Below are 20,931 nucleotides of genomic sequence, written 5' to 3'. Positions count from 1 at the left end.
AGGACAATATTTAAGATTCATAAATTTAATACACTGTCAATAAATTTTAGGATTTCACCTGTTAATGATGAGAATGATAACTTTCAGCAAGAATACATCACTGATTTCTTTTTTTCATCAAACATATGAATAGTTTTTGGTAGTTAATTATTAACATTTTTGTAAATATTGTAACAGAGTTCAAAAATTTAAAATGAAGGGGTTTTATCATTTTAGAAGGGTTACAAATTAAACAAAAATTATATTTCAAAATTATTTTAAGTTTTTAGAAGTCTCCCATGTAATTCAGCACAAAAAAAAATCTATACAAAACTAACACAGATCTTCAAGAACTGAAAATACCACACTGATTACAATTCAGTATAACAAATTCCATAAAATACAATTTTAAGCATTTGAAGGATCTTAAATGCAGTACATTGATGATACATAAATTGTACTTCACGTGTGAAAAGATATGCAAGAAGTCATGCAAAAAAATGTGTATAGTATACAAAAAACTGAAAGTCCAGCACTTTCAAAGTATTAAAAGAGCTGAAAAAAAACCAGTGGTTCATCATGCAATTAATTCAAGAAGTGACTTCAACAATAAAGTATTTGGGATTCTGAAACCCACTGGGTTGTACAATTTAATTTTGCAGCATGAGCTAAATAATTGGGTCAGACACACAAGGGTTTAGGTTCAGCCTACTGAAATTTAGAAATTCTTAGCAAAGAAAAGCCAAACAGTCAGCAGTATGTTCATCATCTACACAGTTACTCTTAACCAAATGATGAAATTGACTCAAATCTTTGACTTTCTGGTCTGCAGTTCAGTATGCTGATTACTAGGCCATGAAAGGCCTATTTATAAAGTGAACACTGAATGAAAATTTAAGAATCTTACTTCAAAAAGACTGGCAGTTAACTCTTCCAGTTCAGCACCAACCTCATCTCTGATCTGACAAAGACGAGCAACTTCTTCATCTTTTAACTTCAGCTCCTTTATATAGAAAAAGCATATACATGGAATCACATATCTTCACTTTTGAACATTAATTGAAATGTTAAACTCGTATTAAAAAGAAATACATTAAAATTTCATATTAAAGTTAACATTTTCCTTAATTGAAAAGGTATTTCCAATGGATACTCACCTCCATACATAGAAATCTATTTTCCTCATGAAATCACACTAATCTGCCTGAGAGACTTGTGTACCACCAGTCTTGTAAAAACACCCATCTAAAATTTATGCCAAATTGCATTATTGCACCAAAACTGTCCACCAATAGGAATGAGACACCTCCTTGCATAAATAAACCTTCCATATTCATATGCAAAATATTTCATTCTTTAATAAGACCTCAAATAAAGGTACAGTGGAAAAGTGGGGAGAACGGTCAGGAATGTTTGTGAAGTGGACATATTTATCAGAAATATGTTTTTGATTAAGGAAAATGTTAACTTCCAGTATGATCACTCACCTCCAGACACAGAAAGCTAATATCCAATGAGATGATGGAGGGACCAGTGCTAAAATTACCTATATGAGCTCCCTTCAGTTAGTGTCTGAAGGAAGCCCATAGGGTTGACACTATACAGCTGTGGTCTCCATGAGAGCACACCTATAGGAAATCACACTACATCTTGTCCACGGTAAATGCTTTACCTGTGAACACAATTAGGAGAAAGGCTTACGTGGTGTTGCAAAGAAGAGCATAATAGGTACATAACCCTCCATGCACTTGCATACATGATGTTAGATGGCCAATAAATGTAGTGGAGTTGGGCTTAATTCAAACAATATAGTTGGTGCTTGTCCTCAACCATCAGTGAAAATCAGATGTGAGGGAAGAGCATTTGAAATAAGTATCTGTGCACAGCTCCTTTTCTGTTAAGATACTTTGGGCTTCTCACCAGTTGCAGAAAGAAGGCACCATATACACATTTGTCTATTGGACATAATTAGTAATGGATACTTACATAACCAAAACTTGCCTGGTATTTAAATAGGGTGTGTAGTAATATATCACAGTTGGATTAAAATATCATCCACTTTGTCATCATATACAGATGGTTCTGGCCATTGTAAGTATGCTAAAGCTAGACAGATATACAAGTCTGATATAGTGATATATGTCTAAATTCCACTTGGAGATTGTGATATATCTATATATATAAAACTGAGTGAACTAAGCTATACTCTGGAAGAACACCAGTGTTCTATTTCTCATTATAGAGAGGGCCCTTGTTTTAGCCCCCAGTGTTTAGATCCCTGTTTCCCTGAGAGTGTAGAAGGCACATGTGTAGGGTAGACCCAGAGAATATGCTAGATTCCCCATCAAATGCCTGCTGAAAAGGTCTTTTGCTAGAGATAGTGCAATGGATGACCTAAATACTTTTTTTTTTAAACCTGCAAGCATTAGCCAGAAAAGTCAGCAGATGCACAACTCTAGTGCTGGGATTTTCCTTAAAAGTTCATAGAATAAGTATTGTCTGGATCAACTATTGAATGTATTATGTATTATTATGAGTAGAACTCCAGTGGTCCTGCGAAATACCCCACATCATAGTGGGCACTGATTTGACCAAGGCAGATGGTCCGATTAATTTTCATTATCTTGGCCTAATACAGATGTTTTGGGTATGTATACCCTGTGAGGCAACATCAGCCACCTGGTATGATCAAAAAGTAAAAGAATTATGAGGAAGCAAAGAAGTAACTAAATGAGTACTTACACCTGTTATAGATATTGGGTTAATTGTAGAATGGCTGTTGATCGAAGTCTGTTTGCTACAGCAGATGAGACAGTCAGATGATGGAGATGGTTTGATGAGAGATGAACAACTGTGGAGTTGTCCACAAACCAGTTAAAAAGAAACAGAAAAATTGAGAAAGCATACAAACAACCACAATCAGAAGGACATGTACAACATGTATGAGCTTGTGGATCCATTCTGTAATTGGGTAAGGAGAGAAGGCCCAGTTATTATAATACAGTGAGAGGAAGCACAGGTAAGAAGAGTGCAACAAAACACTGTGTGGCCAGGACAAAAAAAGAACATCTGCACACAACAGAAATAACAACAAAAAGATAAATTAAAGGAAGATATATAGGAGGAAAGGATAAAAAGAAAGAGAAGAAAGTTCAAAGAATTGCTAGGGAGCATAAATGTGTACATAGGCAAGTAAAAAAGGATGTGTCCAATAAGAGCAAAAACATAGAAGCTCACAAGGGTACTTGGTAAAAGCATGGAGAACCAGGATGATAATTCAATCAAGCAAGAAATAGGAAGAGGGTAGTAGATAAAGAAAAAATGAAAGAGGATAGAAAGGGGCAGAAAAGGGAAACTGTCATATTGCGAAGGGTGGAAAGTGGAGGAAATGTCACCAAAAGTCTGAAATAGAAAACACAGATTGTGGGAGAGTCATTTTGTGAAGAGACCAAGGTGATAAGTACATCCTATGCAATGGCAAATAGAGTTACATCACTGACAAGAGCAGGACAAAGGGATAGCTTAATGATCAAGGAGACAGAATGAATAATCCCACACACAATGATAAAGATATATCAAACCTCAAGAGTATGTGTGAATGTATGTGAGGATAGATAAGAAGAAAAGGGAAAGATGGGGCTGTGACTTGAGGAGGTGGAATGATAGAAACTAGGTTAGAAATACTGTGATGGACCACCAAATGGGCTTCTTAATGGATATCCCAAAATGAAACAAGGACTTGAGTGAGGAGATGGAGAAAAGCATAGTAAAAAATATGAAACAGACTGACCAGATGAAACAGATGGCCAGGACTGAGGAACAAGGCACAGGAGGTAGAATAGAAGTTATCAAAGAGAAACAATAGGAAACCAGAACAGAAAAATAAGGAGTGATCAACTAATCAGTGGGTTGGACACAGTTTTATCAATAAGACAACTCAAAATAAAATGCAGTGCCTCTAGATAGCCAGGACTGAGAAATGAGGTACAGGTGACAGAATAGAGGAAGTTATTAAAGAAGAACAATGAGAAAGAATGACAGAAAAATAGTGAGTGAGGAACTAATCAGGGAGTAAGGCATAGTATTATCAATAAGACAACTCAAAACAAAGTAAAGTGCTGCTAGAACATGACAAATTTTGAACACAAATTCAAAAGGTATAAGCTCAGAACCAAGTTTGAACACCATTTTCTAGATGTATTTGTAAAGAAATAAGGAAAGGTGATTTAACATTACCTAAAGTAGTACATTTTATGGAGTAAGTAGTATCATCTAAACCCTGACTGTGGGTGACAATGTTTGGAGAAAATGATTATGTCTAAGCCCTATCTGCTACTGGTATGTGAAGTAGTAATTAATAAGATATCTTTAAAGATGATGGTGATATGCTAAGAAGCAACGAATGAAGATTAAAAAGTTATCCAGTATATGTAAATACTAAAAATAGCATGGGAATTTCACAGTGAGGAGCTGGTAAGCTTGTCTTCTGAAGATATTCACCAATTCATAAAGGATTAAATACTTTGGCAAGCACAAAACGTGCTTTGGTAAGTATCTTTGTTTGGATACACAAACCTGCTATAGGTTGGATGGAGGTTGGATTTATCAGATGGAGGCAAAAAAAATTACTTTTATTTTTGTGACTTATTTGACTGAAATGTTGTAAAATAAACATTAAAAATTAGTTATCAAATTCTTAAGTTCATCTTCGCCATAATCTGAAAAGTTGTTACATCCTGTTAGCCAAAACTTTGAATGTAAAACCTAACAAATCTTTAATTATGTGCCTGCTGACAGCTGACAAAAAAATTTTTTTCACACATACTTACATTGTAAAAAACTGCATCAAGTTCTTTAATACAACATTCTACATCAGCTGTGATACCTCTAACTTGAACACCTTTGTAGGTGTATTCTCTTGTTTTCTCCTCAAATATAAGATATTTTATTTCCCTAATATAACATTCATCTTGTGTCTTCATTTGGTTTAACTCTTGTAGGGTGGTTTGATCTTATTCATAGTACTGACAAAAGTTGAATGATCTGGTTTGTTGTTTTATGGTGCAAAGAAACTAGGCTATCTGTGCCAAACATCCAGTAAAAAGTTAAAAGCAATTTAAAATTATTAAAATTCATAAAAAGGAATCAAGGAACAAAACAAAGTTTAATTTTTGAACTTGAAACTTAAATAACATTAAATACAATTTTTATATCTAGCTTACAGCAGTAAGAGAGAAAGTACAGTAATACAAGTTTTAAAGGCCTATCTGAAGCATAATTTTAATTATCATAACTCGCAAGGATGACTAACAAGTAAGTTAAAACATCACATCAACGTTAGTCATCTGAAGTTGGCCTTTAAAAAATTAAAAACATTTGCAAGATGGACAGTGTCTCTATTACCAATAACACTGTCATTGGGAGTCATAACAACAGCAAGACAGTAAAATGTGGCTTACTGTGACCTGAGTGTCACATAGACAACACATTGGTACATCAATCCCATATAACAGAAAACGAGTTAAAAACCTGTGACCAATGCATAGTCTACTTAGGACAACTTCCTCTTTCTGATCCTTACAGAAACAATATGGCCAAAGTCCAATAGAGGGTTTTATTTAGAAAAGCTTGTTTTCACATTGCTAACTCCAAATTGACTGCCAACTGAGATGCAGCTGAGACTTGAATATAGGACCACAGTCCACGTATGGAACAAGCACAGCAGTGATACTGCTAGGGCAGATAGACTTAACTGCAGTGTCGGCGAGCTTGCTCCCACGAATATCAATGTGGCCTGGTATCCAGAAGAACTGGATGGAAGTAGATGTTAAAGAGAAATGGGCCAGTTAGTTTTGAATATTGACAATAACAGGGTGAGAACTAACGTGAAGCTCTTCCAGGGCCAGTAGGGAACTAAGGGAGCCTGTATGAATAGTAAAATTTCAGTACTTCTTAGCTTCTATGTAATCCAGAGCAAGAGAAATGGTGTACAGTTCAGCAGTGAACATTGAAACTGTAGAGGAGATTCTTTGCACAACCACCGAACCACAATAAACCATGGTAAAGCTCAAGAATTACTTCATTTCGAATCATCCATAGAAATGGGAATGGAAAGGTGGTTCGAAAGATGTTCAGCAAATAACAGACAGTATTTCCAATCGAGAGTGTCTGCTTTTCTCAGATGACTTAAAGACAGGTCACATTTGGGGACTATAAGAAGCCATGATGGGATGGGCTGACCAGTGGATATAGCAATGTTATCCAAGGACAGACCCAATTCAACCAACCGCATCTGAATACAAAGGCCAAAAGGAGCAATGGCAGATCATCTGTTCTGAAAATGTATGGCCCACCAAGGAAGGAAAACACAATCCCTAGTGGGATGCTTTGGTAAGGAACGAAAGTTAGAAGCGTATAGTAAAGAGAGTTGCAAAGAAGATTCATGAGACTCTGTGTATAAGCTTTGAACCAGGGAAGTGCAGAAAGCCCCAGTGCAGAGCTGAAGTCCATGCTGATGAATGGAGTCCAGCATTCTCAAAACCAGGGTCCTGGCAGAGCCACAGACCAGTGGTGGAAAAGAGGACATGGAGGATGCTTAGTGCACTTGTACATTTCACTCATAGCTGCTTGATGTGTGGTCTGAAGGTAAGCTTACAGTCAAAGATAAACCACAAAAATTTTGTCTCAGGAACCATGTGTAGCACAACTTAACCAACATGGAGATCAAAATCATGATGAATACTTCACTGGCAGCAAAAGTGCATGCAAATGGTTTCAGAGAGAGAAGTTAAAACTGTTTACTACAATCCACTTCAGTAAATGATTGAGGACAGTCTGTAGTTGTGCTCAATATACCTCATGTTCGATGACTGACATGATGTGAAAGTCGACATAGAGCCAGTTTGCAAGAGTAAGAGAGAGTTGTTCGGTGATGGTATTAATCTTTACACTGAAAAGTGTGCCACTCAAAACACAGCCCTGAGTGACTCCAAGTTCCTGTAGGAAAGAATGGGATAGTGTCAAACCCAAACAAACTTCGAATTGCCTGTTCATTGACAAATTTTTTCATAAAAATAAGCAAATGACCATGTAACCTACCTAAGAAGAGCTCTCGCAAAATGCCATACCTCTGTCTAGTATCATACACCTTCTCAAGGTCAAAGAATATTGATACAAGATGTTGTCACTTGAGAAAGGCTTCCCTGGTTGATATTTCAAATCGAATCAGCTGATCCATGGTGGAGTGCTGTTGTCGAAACCCACACTTGGTGGGCAAGAGAAGTTTCTTTGATTCGAGGAACCAAACAAGATGAGCATTAACCATCCTCTCTAAGGTCTTACAGAGACAGCTTGTCAAAGCAATTGGATGGTAGTTTGAGGGAATATTGGGATCCTTCCCAAGCTTAGAGAAAGGTAAGACAATTACCTAGTGCTCTGCAACAAGGAAAACATTCTACTGCCTGATCCAGTTAAAAACAATGATAAGAATAGTAAGAGAAGCAGTAGATAGATGGCGCAGCATCTCATAGTGTATATCATCAGGTCCGACTAATGTACTGCCAGACCTGTGAAGGGCCAGTTTGAGTTCCACCAGTGTAAAGGGAAGATTATAGTCATAGAGACAATCAGCTCAAAAGGAAAGGGGTGATAATTCTGCTCAAATCTTGATGGCTAAGAAGGTGCAGGATGAAGCAGAAGTGCTAGATACTCAGCAAAAGCTTTCACTGAGAGTACTGTGGGTATCAGCTACTTCCTGGCCATCAGAAAGCAAGATCAAAAAGGGGACAGAAATATACTGCCCATTGATCCTTCAAATCTTGTCCCATATGACTTTGGAACTGGCGGTAGAAGAGCTGCTGGTTGTGAACTTAATCCAAGATTCCTTCTGGTTTTGACGTCTTACCCACCGAGCATGTGTACAAGTCTGCTGGAAAGCGATGTAGTTCAAGAGGGTAGGATACCCAAGAAAAGTATCCAAGTCTCATTTTTGAGTCTTTCATGCCATGTGGCAGGCAGGATTCCACCATAGAAGAGGATACTGTAGAAAACATGTCAAGACTTTAGGAATACATTGATCAGTTACCTGCATAATACAGTCAGCCACTGCTGCCACACAGTCTTCTACTGATGGCTTATAGGTGATGACAGGATCAAGTTCTGCAGGAGCAGTGAAAGAGGGTCAGTTGGCTTGATTCAGCTTCCACCTGGGCATTCAGGTCAGGTGGCATCAACCATTACTAGTCTCTCTCAAAATGACAGGAAAATGATCACTGCCTTGTGTGTTGCCATAAACCTTCCATTAAAAGTGTGAGAATAGTGAAGGGAGCAAATTGACAGATCAACAGCAGTAAAGGACTCACCAGGTGCATGTAAATAAGCAGAAGAACCAGTACTGAAAAGAGAAAGATTGTGAACAGAGAGCATACACTCTACAGAGCGACTCCTCCCCATCAATATCAGCACTACCCCAGAGGGGATGATGTCCATTAAAGCCCCTCAGGATTAAAAAGGGAGATGGCAACTGTTCAATGACAACATCACGGTCTGATTGATTGTAGGTCTCTTCAGGTGACAGGTAGAGGGAACAAACAGTGATGGTATGACCCAAGGAAACACGAGTGGTCATGGCCTCCAAGGGTGTGCTGAGATGGCACGTGCTGATCAACCAACAGTGCACCTCTCCATGCACTTGTCCATTACACAGCCTGTCATTTCTGTACAAAGAAAACTGCCGAAAAGTGACTGTATTGGTAGGTTTCAGAAATGTTTCTGGTAAGAAAAGACAAAGTGGATGACAGGAAGCAGTCAATGCTTTGATGTCATACATATTATAATGTGAACCTTGACAGTTCCATTGTATCAAGGTGGCCATTTTTATTTATGTGTAGACAAATTGGGTGGAGAACCCTTCTGTTTATGACGTCTTTTTTTTTTTACTGTCTTCATTCGAGGGAGGTCTGTCAACCTCCATGGAACCTGCCCTGGGTTGATTTGGCAGGTCTTTGTTGTTGGAAGAGGATTCCAGCAACTGAGGACATAAAAAAATGATTGTTTTGCATCTTGGGGTGGGAGAAGAAGGTGCACCCAAGGAAATGTCCATACCCAGAACCAAAGGAAGTGGATCTTGAGGTTTACTGGAATGCATGTTAGGGAAAGAGATGGGTATTGGCATAGATTCTTCAAATTTTTTAAGCATGGAGGTCAAAAGACTTTTCATTTGGTTTAAGAATGATTCTTTTGAAAGCACAGAGAGATCCATCTGCACTCCCACTGTAGTAGTGGAATGAAGTGCAGCAGCATACGTCTGAGGTGAAGACATGGTGGACAAATGATCCTAGAGGGGCCACCTATCCACCGGAATTCAAAGCCAAAGTTGTGTGTTAGGGTTGAACCCCTCAATCACCAGGATCCTCTCTTCCCCTTCACAAGTCACCATGCATGGCAAACATATGGGTGGGTAAACTGAAATAACAGAACCTTCTCTGGGAGGTCCCCTTATCATGCACAAGAATTCACACTGATGGGTGATTTGATTGAAAAGAAACTGACAAGTACTTTCTGATGAAAGATCTTGCATTTTTGAGAGGAAGCAAACAAAGTGATTTGTCTTTAAGTGGCCAATGGCAACAGAAGCTGCATCTAAGTTTGATTTAGAAGCAATATAATCAAGGTGATAAATTGTGGTTTTTCCAGTTGTTGCTTATAGCTTTCATGGTCTTGTGTCTACTAACAGCCCATTTAATGGTATTTCACTTCCAAACTTTTTCAATCATTTTGTTCAATGAATCAGCATTCTCCCCCATTTCTTGCAACCATTTGTGAGAGTTTGAATAAAAATTAAGTATTCTTCTCATTGTGGTATGAAACATTAATATATACTTTACATCCAAAACACAAAGCTTTAATCTGTGATACACAGTAAATCCCTAAAAGATATTACTTGTTTTGGCAGGATGTTTACTATGCCACTCTTTGAACCAAGGATGACCCAATCCAACAAGCTTTTTCTGCCACCCCTGGATCCCAATATTCTCAATAAATTCTGTTAGCTCTTTGCTTATTGTTTCAGCACATGCATTTCTAACATTTACACTCCAAAGAAAAATGTTTTGAATGTCATTATCAATGTAATGATGAACATGTGCTATTTCTTGCTCTGTCACAGATCTGTCTTTAGAACCATTAACTGGCATGGAAAAGAATTCAGAACTGTTTACATGGTGTACTAATTCTTCCACTGCCACCTTATAAGTAACTCCTTTATTGTTTATATATGTATTTATGTAAGACCAGGTTAAACACCACTGATGGCTTGTAGTTCCTACAAATGTTCAAAAGAGTGAATAAACGTCACATTTTTCAATGCAACATACTATTGTGTAAAGCTTCATCTTATGTTGCTCATGGACAAGTACATTGTCTTATTAAGAGAAAATATTCATTTCTTGAAGCCAAATAAAAAAAATTGCTTTGCAAATAAATTACACAACGACAATGATAGAATTGAAGCTGTTTTTTGCATGTTTTAAAGAATTACAGTAAGGCTACTTCATTTTCCCAAAGATGCATAAGTTTTGTGAAATAAATGACAATGTAAGCAAACTGGAAAGCTTAAATTTATTGTGGTTTTATTTTACATGTTTGTCTCCCCCTGAAGTGGAATGTACTGATATTTACACCAGTTTTTTCATCCAAAATATTGTACTAGGGTTACACTGTTTCAGTTCAGGGGGAAGTACTTTGTGACTTTGAGTATGGTAATAACATTTATTGCAAATTGCAAAGCAATGTTGTGTGTGTTATCAGGAGATTGCTAAAGACAACTCTCTGGTGTGATGTACATATGCTGCACTTTTATTGTCAATACAAATACATTTTTAGGGATTATGGCAAAGTTACAGTGAGTGTTGTTTCTGGCTGGTTCTTTGCCTTCTGCATTTATTATCATCTGAAGTGCCCGAGACTTTCTGTATTCTTTGAAAAGTTTTTTTTGAGGGCATGTGAAGTTACAAGATCTCACAAACAACTGTGTATGTCCATCAGAGAAACTCGGTCAATTTGTACAGAGTCCAGAACATAACTCCCTCGTCTGCAACGAACTCCAACCAAGGACACTTGTTCTTCTTTGAATGGCTCAATTTTCTCAATTTCAAGAAGCACATACAAGTACTTTTGCTTTTTTTGAGCATCAAAATCATAGGTAAAAATTATCCTTTATTGCTATTTAGTGTGAGACCTACCTATATCAGATGAATTAGCATTTTCACCGATGATAGGTGTAGGTCTATGACAAGTACAGACTGAAGAAAGTTGTAATCTTTTTTTTTTTTTTCTTTGGTTCAGCCTCATAATAAGAAAGTTAGTTCATTCATGCTGTGAGGTATTTCTCCAGCTGCACTGTGGCCCTTAAACCCAAAATTTTCCTTCCAGGCTAGGTTAATGAATTATCATGAAGCTAAAACATTAAAAGCAGTCTACATATTAAACCTTAAAGCAAGGCAGCATTATGATATTCCTGGTAAAACTTTTGCAAGTCAAGCAAAAGGAATGGTCACTTCAGCTAATTAGAAGTTGCCATTTCATTTTGTGTTTTATGACATTATATTCCCTTTTGAGACAATGAACTTTTACCTTTTCTCCACTGTATTACATGCGTACCATTTCTGTTTTGGGGTGATTATTTTTCTTCTAATAATGGAATTTTCCTTACCACTTGATTGTAGCCTGTGTATATATTTTACATTGTACAAATAATGTGAACTGTATCACTTGGTACATGTATTGTGTTACAATAAACATGACTGTATGTTTGCAAAGGCAGAAAGTTGATTTATAAAACTACAGGTACAAAGCACTTCTGTCTTCCAACCAAATTGAGAACATTTTGTGATATCTGGAAGATCATTTCAGTGGATCCTCATTTATGTCAAATATTTATGCCACTGTGAAGGGCTGTGTGCGCCAATTCCAAGGTACTGAAACTGGTACACTACTTGATCAATTCCTGTTGTACCAAGAATCACTTGGGTGTACTCTTTTGGTACACCTGCAGTTTTGTTTGGTCAGCCAATGAACTGAGAGATTCACACCCTGACTAAAAGGTAATGAACTTTAACAAAATGATCTGTCAAGGAGTGATGTATGAGAACTAAATACTACCACCCATGGATACCAATTATGCAGTAAAAAACCTACTGATAAAACTCAGATTATGAAGTAGACATTAAGGTGCAATTAAGCCTGTCTGTAAACCATCAAAGTTTGTACATTGAAGAAGAACATATGACATCATAATATTAGTTCCTCTATTTACATGCTGAAGAGTAACCAAAGAGAACTAAAAATGAATGTCCAAGTATGTAAAGCTATAAAGGAACTAAATCAAAGCATTATCTAACTTGTGTATATATAACATAGTAATTAACTATGACTAAAGAGTACCTACAAAGTGTACATGCTAAGGAGTAATAAACTATGATTACTCATTACCCCTTAATTGACAAAGAGTAAGGTGCCATGACTGAACAACACATTCTGTGTGTTATATAAAGTAATGAACTAGAAATAAATGTTAACATCTAAGTATATATTTTAAGAATACGCAACTATTTCTAAACATCAGTTGTTCTGTATATGGAAAGGATTATTAAACCATGATGAAACACAATATTCTAAGTAGGACATGGTTGGAAGGAATTAACTATGTCAAACACTATCCCCTACAGGTACAAACAAAGGAGTAATGAACTATAGTAAAACATGGACCTAACACACACGTTAAGAAGTATTGAGCAATTTCAAAACAATATTTTATTTGTAGACATGCTAAGAAGCAAGAACTAGAACTAAAGATTAATTTGGATTTCTACACAGAAAGGAAAAATTAACCAAGAAAAAGAGTTACCTTCCATGTTTACAAGCAAAAAAGTAATAGCCAAGAACTAAATGCCATCATCTAGGTATACACATTAAAGAATAAAGAACTAGAATCAACATTAGCAGTTATGTATACACAGCATGCTATAATCAGTTAAGACTAAGCATTACCTACCAAGAGTACATGCAAAGAAGTAATGAAGGAGATGTGAACATTATCTTTTCTTTGAACATTTGAAGGAGTGACCAAAATAAAACAGCAACTAACTGTAACTAAACATTAATATCTTTATTTATGTGGTGAGAAATAAGTATAATCAATCAAAAATGCTTGTGTACATGTGAAAGAGAGATGATCTACAATTAAATACATCATACTATGTGGTATATATTAAGAAGTTACTGTGATTAAATAGTATAGTCTATGTAGTACAAGTTAAGAAGTAACAAACTAATTCTAAGTGAGATATCATGTGTAAACATGTTAAGAAGTAAAAAACAATGTCTAAACATTTAAGTCCTATAAGTTACATGTTCAAGAAGAATAAACTATATCTATATGTTACCTGGAAGGGCAGGAAGAACAAAGTATAAAACAGTAGGAATGAATTTAACCCTAAAGTAAATACTATCACACTAACATGGGAAAAGAAAGAAAAAAATAATGGGTTGAAAGCTTACATAAAGCAGCAAAGTCGGGAGATATTCTGTAGGTGGAAAAATCACTCCATTTCACCCTCCTCGACTACAGCTTTGAAATCTGTGAAGGAATATTGTGGCAGGAATAAAAGGACAAGGTGCAGGTGGCAGCATGAACCCCACCACATTATTTTTCTTACTGTGTTTTCAAACTGAATGGCATTTTTTTCAATATACAATGGCTGCCACAATCTCAGCAGACAAGAATTTCCTATCTCAATGGAAATGGTGAGTAATATTTGAACTTATGTCAGCAGAAAAAGAATGCATGTTAATCTGTGAATTCATATTAAAGGTTGAAAATACAAAGTTGTTGAAGTAGTTACTTTAAACAAGTCTCAGAAAAAATATACACATACACAAAGACCTCTGCCACAGTAAAGAGTGAAATATTTACAGCAAAAATGTTGAGTGTGCATTTGTCCAAAGAGTTAGAGGGTTTTATCACATGATACATCATCATGCAGTTGGGTAATTTCATGTAATTCATGGGAGTTTCACAAAATTTGTGCCATGCAGGTCTCTCAGACAGATTAGCACAATTTCAAAAGAAAAATAGCTTTCTTTACATGAAGGTGAGTGATTATATTGGAATTGGATAATGTATAACTATGAAACACTGAACCATTAACTTGGAGTATGATGAAACATTAACTAGGATGAAATCATGTTTTTTTTTCCACAGCTTTTATGCATATTTTATTTTACATGAAAAGTGTTTATGACCTAATAATTAATCATTTATCAAAAATCACTAACTATCCAACTACTCAACTCAATAAAAAGGTCTGAAATGCTGCTAAGGTAAATAACATGGTGTAAAAATTACAGAAATATTTGTGATGAAAAGAAACCCACTTGAAGTGTAAATGTACTCTCAAGATGGCTGGTATAAGTATTAGCACTGCAACAATTAAATAACTAACAACTTGTAGACTGATAAGTGTAAAAAAAAAATCACAAAAAAGCATTGAACTATGTACATTGTATTTGCTAATAAAAATACCACACTTCTAGTTCCCTGTTCACACCCATAGTTGGTCAAATTTTACAATTAGAGCTTACAAGTTTTTTAACAGCAGTTTGTTTCAAAAAATAAGAACTAAAGTTTTAATCAATAGCATATCTGTACCACATTTCAAGGCATGGCTGGAAAAAAATTCAATGTTCTTCCATCTTAACAGGTTTCTTTCAATCTTATTTGTTTCACTTTACCAGCTTTCTGTTTACTGTAGCTACAGGTTCAACGATATATCAATCATTTTCTAATTTCATGCTTTACAAAAGTTTCACTTTTGTTAGTAAGTTGAATAGTGTTATTTTGACCTGAAACTTACCTTGTTTGATGGGTTGTATGACACTCTTAATATCAGCTTTGGCAAAACTGTTATTAAATACTAGCTTGAAATAATTCCTTTGTTACATATCTCTTTTCTTTGAGGGTCTTGTGATGTCATCTCAGCATTCTGATGAGGTTTCTGATTATGCCTATTTTTGTTACCTTTGAGTAATTGAACACTGAATGAAAATATTTTTTATACAAGTTTCAATTTTATATGTAAGAGTTACAAAAGTTTAATTTGTTTTAAAAAAAGGAACTTGGTGATTACCTTTTTTTTGTCTCACAAACATGATGCAATGATGTTAGCCACCAAGAGATTTACTTACAAATTTATCACAATAACTGTAATATTCTTTCAAAAACAGTATTTTACATTTAAAAAAAACATTTAGGAAAAAGTGGTTAACATAAAAATCAGAATATTCATTCAACAAAAAATAATTACCTCTTGTGCTTTCCTTAGCTCTTCTTGCAATCTAGCAAAAGCATGTTCCTTGACCTCTGCTACTGACAGAATTTTCTTTCCACCTTTAACAACATCACTTTCTTCTAAGATGTCTTCAGACAAATGCTCTGACCTGAATTACAAAACATCACTAAAAGACCTTATTTATGTATTACAAAAAAGGAGCCACAAGTTAAAAAAAAGGTATACATAGAATTAGAGCTTGGCAATTAATTCAATAAATCAACATAACTGTTATACTTATAGGTATCAATTACATTGATTAACAGCAGATCAAATAATCAAAAATTAAAATCAGTGTTTCAGACTAATATTTTTTATTATTCCAATTATCCAAGTAATCAATATACTGATATCATGATTTCTCATAATTTTCAGTTATGCCAGAAATCTGGAAAATAATCATCAAACCAAATTCATTTTCAATTTTTTCAAATATCCAAGTCTCATGTGAAAATAATCAATTTGTTGAATATAATCAGTTAACCCCTTTTCAACAGGTTCAGTATAATATACACAAGTTCATCTACACATTTGCACATGTTAAGTATTTGTACTGTAACTTTTGATATAGCATGTGTATCTTGACAACATTTGATAGACTTTTAGTAAAGATTACAAGTATTTTATAAACAAAAAAATAAGATTTTTAATGAGATATTTTTACTAAAGATTTGTTTGTGAAAACAGTCTGTTTCACTACTTTTCTGAGTACAAAGTAATTTCATATCATGAATAAAAAAAACTATTCTTTGTCTCACAATCTAAAATGTTACTTGCATAATCTTTAAAACCTCCTACATACATTTCAAACATTTGTTTTCAGTAAGACTTTATATTTTGTTATTTTCTAAACTTTGTCACTTGACCAACCTTGTAACCATCATACAAAGTTAGGAAATAAATATAAATCATGCTTTTTTCATGCTAGAATAACTGTATATATATATATTATAATATGAAAATGCAAATGTTTAGTCTCACATCTCATAATGCTATATATTAACATATATATGCTCATTTGTTATTATAATGACCTTCTAGTCATGCCTACCTAACATTACATAACTTATATTAACAAGGTGCACGTGCACTCAGGTTGTGTATCCAGTGATATAAAAATTGACCTTTAGCCTTCCCTGTCTTGGCTGTTTTAGTGGATAAGTATTTTGTAATATTCAGTCATATTTCAATTATTCTACATTATATATAGAGATTATTATTATTCAGAAATAAATTATTAAACTTATTTTTCTTAAAATATTTAAAAATATATCAAGAAGTAGAGCAAACAATTATCTCTTCTGACTATAAATTTGTAAACAGTTGTTGCTGGACATAGGTTGCTAACCTTTTTAAAATTTTGTGTATGGAGGATATCAAACAAAATTGTTAAAGTTTTACATGTACAACTTAATAACCAAAAAATCATAAATAACTACATTGAAACCATGGAAATCCACTATAATTTATTAAGCTTCTTAGTACCTAGGATTTATTTAGATTTTAAAAAATATGAAACTTTGAGCAGACTAAAGACACAACCTACTTCCTTGAAAAACTTGGATTGAAAGAATGCAGTACCTTTATCAAAGATTAAAATGACTGAGAAAACAACTCTGGGGGCATTCTAAGCTGTTGACTGGCTATTCAGATGCCAGTAGGAGTATACAAGGGCCTGCTTCAAAAAATGGAAAAAGATAAACAGGGTCACAATGTTTGATTCAGTACTTCAGTCATATCTCAGCAAAATAAAAAAGATATGAGGTTCATATTTTATATTCTTGCTTGATAATATTAGTTAGTAATTTGAGTTCCTAATTTGTACGAAACTATAGACTAAGTATTTTGATATCATAAACATTTAATTTTAAACAGTGCTGCATTTAACATACCAAATGACTCATTGAAATCTATATTTAAATGTGTTATTTTAAAATTTACTTTTAAATTAAAAAATTAAATTATATATATATATATATATATATATATATAATACCAAAGTTTCAATTATAATCTATAATTTCATTCCAAACTTACTGACACAAATTCAATAAAATAGTAGTTAAATAAAATTTTGAATGGAAACGAAGAAACACAACAAAATGGCCTTTCCTTACAAATCAGGGTTAATCTTTGAGATTAATTATTTATTAAATTCCACTAACTTTCTAACTCTAATTAAAACTCTATTCACCTTTAACAGAACCTTGTTTTTGTATTAACTTCAGCCTAAGCCTAAATCGGGTTGACTTTTTTTATTAAATACACATTACGAAAATAATTTTAATTTTCTATAAAATGCTTACAAAATGGGTTAAAAAAAAAGGGGTATATTTAAACATTATTATCTATTTTCAGCCAGAAAAATAACAGCACTTTAAAAGCTGAATGAATAAATAAAGAGTATTTAAAGCACCAAGATGTTTGTGATGCTTATGAGCAACATGATAGATCATCACACATACCAGGATAACTAGTAACTGTTTATGTCATGGCCCTAAATGTTTAAAATTTTTCTAACCACTACTCAAAGCCATTGCTTCTTGATGTATTTCATAACTAGTCTTACAAATACATGTATGTGTCATGCATCAAAGTTCAAATGTAGTCAGAGATTGCTTATTTGGCATACCACATGTGGCAACTAGTGGATATGAAAGTTTTAAACTTTAGATACTACATCACACAAGGCAATATAAAAACAGGGCAGGTATCTTTCTAAACAGATAAGCTAAGGCATTAATCTTAACATTTAAACTCATCTGAATTATGTTACCTATTTTTTACTGAAATAGAAAATTAATAATATATTTGATTTTCAGGGTACAAGAGTATAATAAAAACTGAGCAATAAATCCTGTGATTTCTTTTGGCTCCATAATGTGACAGCATAACATCTGTTTACCATGGCTGATGGAAACAATCTTAGAATAGTGGTAGACATGTCACTTAAAATGCTCAGGCAGTGTTCTATTACTAGTAGCAAAGCCAATACAGTTTTAAGGTGTGAATACAGGTAGATAAATTCAACAAGTTACTTATAATATTAAACACAAGCCCCTCTATCTGAGAAAGGATAATGACTGACTGGAGAGGTTTCAAGATGAGGGCTACTTTAATTATTTGAAAGATGGGTGGGAATAGGTTACAGCCTCTTTTCTCTTAAAGGTAAGAAGTGATCTTATTGAAGTTCACAAAATTATTCTGGAATAAATACCTCTGATTTTTTTGTGATATTCTGAAAACAATGAAAAGGACATTACTTTAAGATCCAGTATGTCAGGTTAGGCTAAGTTTGTGGAATGAGTGTTGGGAAAGGCATTTTACAATAGCTTAGGAGTAGAATTGATGATTTTGTAAAAACAATAAAGGGTGGATTTATATTTTTACATTTCTGAAGACAGTTCCATAACGAAAGTTCCCTTTAGTTCCCTGAAGGACTAAATGATCCTTTACTTATTGTTTGTTATTTTATGCCAACCACATTAAGAAAAAAGCATCAACAGATACTAAACAAGATGAACAAAATTAGACCTACTTAAATTGCACAAATAGTTCAAAATGGTTCATGACCAATTTTGGGGAATAATATTATATGGTGCAGATATGTGAGAAGAAAAGCTCCAAAACTACTGTATTATATGACAATACCATATAATTCTAACCCCTCAATTACCAGGTGAATTTTTTAAAATTTCTGTAAACTCTAAATTTTGCTCTTGAAATATAAAGTTGGTTACAAGATTTATCAAGTTTTTTTTTTGCCTTAGTTATAAAACTGTGTGAATCACATATGCTCTCAATTAAAAAGAACTGCTGTAGCATCAGATCTGATACAGATGGTGACAGTGACCTTTTCTACTGAAACATGATATGATGATCAAAGTGTATAACCACTTTTTGGTAAAAGTGACCTCATTTACATGGATAGCACATGAATCCGAAAAAGTAGAAAGAGATTTTTCTTGCAGATTTAAAAGCTATACAGTTTCAGATATAATTTAAATGTATCAAACTTCATTTAGATTTGAGCTCTAGCTTCAATGTTTCTGAGCTTAAAACAGACTATTCAGAGAGCACAGAGTTCTCCATCTTTTCATCTTCTGTAGAAGATGCTGCACAAAGCATTGTTCAATATAAAGATTTTGATTGTGTGGAAGCTTGTGTACAGTCTCTTTTTTTGTTTCAGACTCAGTCAAAATAGTAAAAATTCAGGCATTGATTCGTGTTATAGCTGGTGTCATACATCAAGCAAGTTTGTAAACCCTACACATTCTTACTCTGAACAAAATCAAAGCAATCTAAGAATATCATACCATTTCGATTTCCCCTGCCTTTTCACATACACAAATATCTTTCAGTTTGCCACAAAAAAACAATGAGTGTGATACTCATTGTAGATAAACAGATTTAAATGTTTTGCTTATTCAAAAACAAAGTTTTCCTTTTTCTTAAATACATAAAACATTACTGTTATCTCCCATTCTTTAACATTTAGTAAGATCTATCTAAATTCTAAGATTATCAAAACAAACAAATATGTAACCTGTTATAATACTTGTAATGTAAAATAAAATCAAAACATTACCTTTCTCTGAAAAGCAAAGCTTCTGTAGCTCCAACATTTTCACTGACATTATTTGTTTTAGCAGTTGAATTTAAAATGCAATTATGTTTGGCTTTTTGCTGCAACTCCTGTTGAAGTTTTTCAAGTTTGTCTTCGATCTTTGCTTTCAATGCTTCAGTTCGGCTGTCTGATTCAGAACGCCTTCTTGACACATTTCTCTCTGACACAGATAAGTGACTACTGGCTAATTCAAAGAGACTGGATTCTGTTATAATTTTTGATGATCCATCACTTGAGCTTCGTAAATTTCCTGGTTTTGCTGGCCCAAGACAATGTTCCAAGCTTTGATCTTTGCTTGCCCTGCTCTCAGCTAGAGAGACAGTATCTTTTAACTGTACATCTGAAGAGCTTTTTGATAAATTTTCTTCAGTACCAGATTTGCTTATTTTCTTCTTATTGGCTAACGAACTTGAACTAGAACTATCCTCTTCATACAAATTATGTATTTTCTTATGTTGATCATTAAGTTGGACATCTTGAACACACAAACATTTGTTTTTGGCATAAATTGTTTCTGACATACTTTGTCACAGTACTCTCTGTAAAGTGAAAAATATCTACATGTATATAGCTTTTACTTGTCCTTAGTATATTAGCAAATAATCTAAATTGCAATTAGTTACACACAACTCAGAGACATAGTGACTAGTAAGTAATAATATCAGTATCAGTTAATAGCGATTTTATTGTTACATTAATCTATAAAATTTGAAATGACTTAAAGTTAGTTAAATATTCAAGCATATGGTGTGCAGATTGAAAATATAGGATAAAAACCAGACAACTTCAATATTGTTTGAGATAGGTCAGTGATAAGTCGGGTGAAATTTGTGGAAAGTAACAGATGCTAGAGTGGGTTGTGTTTCAGAACTATAGGCTTGATTTTAATTTCCAGGGAGCTTAGACAATCACAATACATTGTACTTGTAAGCTTCGTTA

At 34.2% G+C, this 20,931-nt stretch overlaps 1 protein-coding gene across 1 annotated transcript in view; it reads right to left on the bottom strand.

Moving 5' to 3' along the window:
* LOC143237267 (guanine nucleotide exchange factor for Rab-3A-like) overlaps positions 1-20,931 on the bottom strand; it is a 46,784-nt gene that overhangs the window by 25,229 nt on the left and 624 nt on the right. Inside the window, exons 2-4 of the mRNA XM_076476331.1 lie at positions 19,954-20,531; positions 15,342-15,474; positions 887-982 (exon numbers count right to left, since the gene is read on the bottom strand). Of these exons, the coding sequence (XP_076332446.1) occupies positions 887-982; positions 15,342-15,474; positions 19,954-20,513 (789 nt within the window). The 5' untranslated portion in view covers positions 20,514-20,531. The remainder of the gene's footprint in view (positions 1-886; positions 983-15,341; positions 15,475-19,953; positions 20,532-20,931) is intronic.

Source organism: Tachypleus tridentatus, chromosome 13, assembly GCF_004210375.1.
Source record: "Tachypleus tridentatus isolate NWPU-2018 chromosome 13, ASM421037v1, whole genome shotgun sequence".
NCBI lineage: Eukaryota > Metazoa > Arthropoda > Merostomata > Xiphosura > Limulidae > Tachypleus > Tachypleus tridentatus.
Note: the sequence above shows the minus strand (reverse complement) of the source record. Positions and strands in the feature narration are given on the sequence as shown.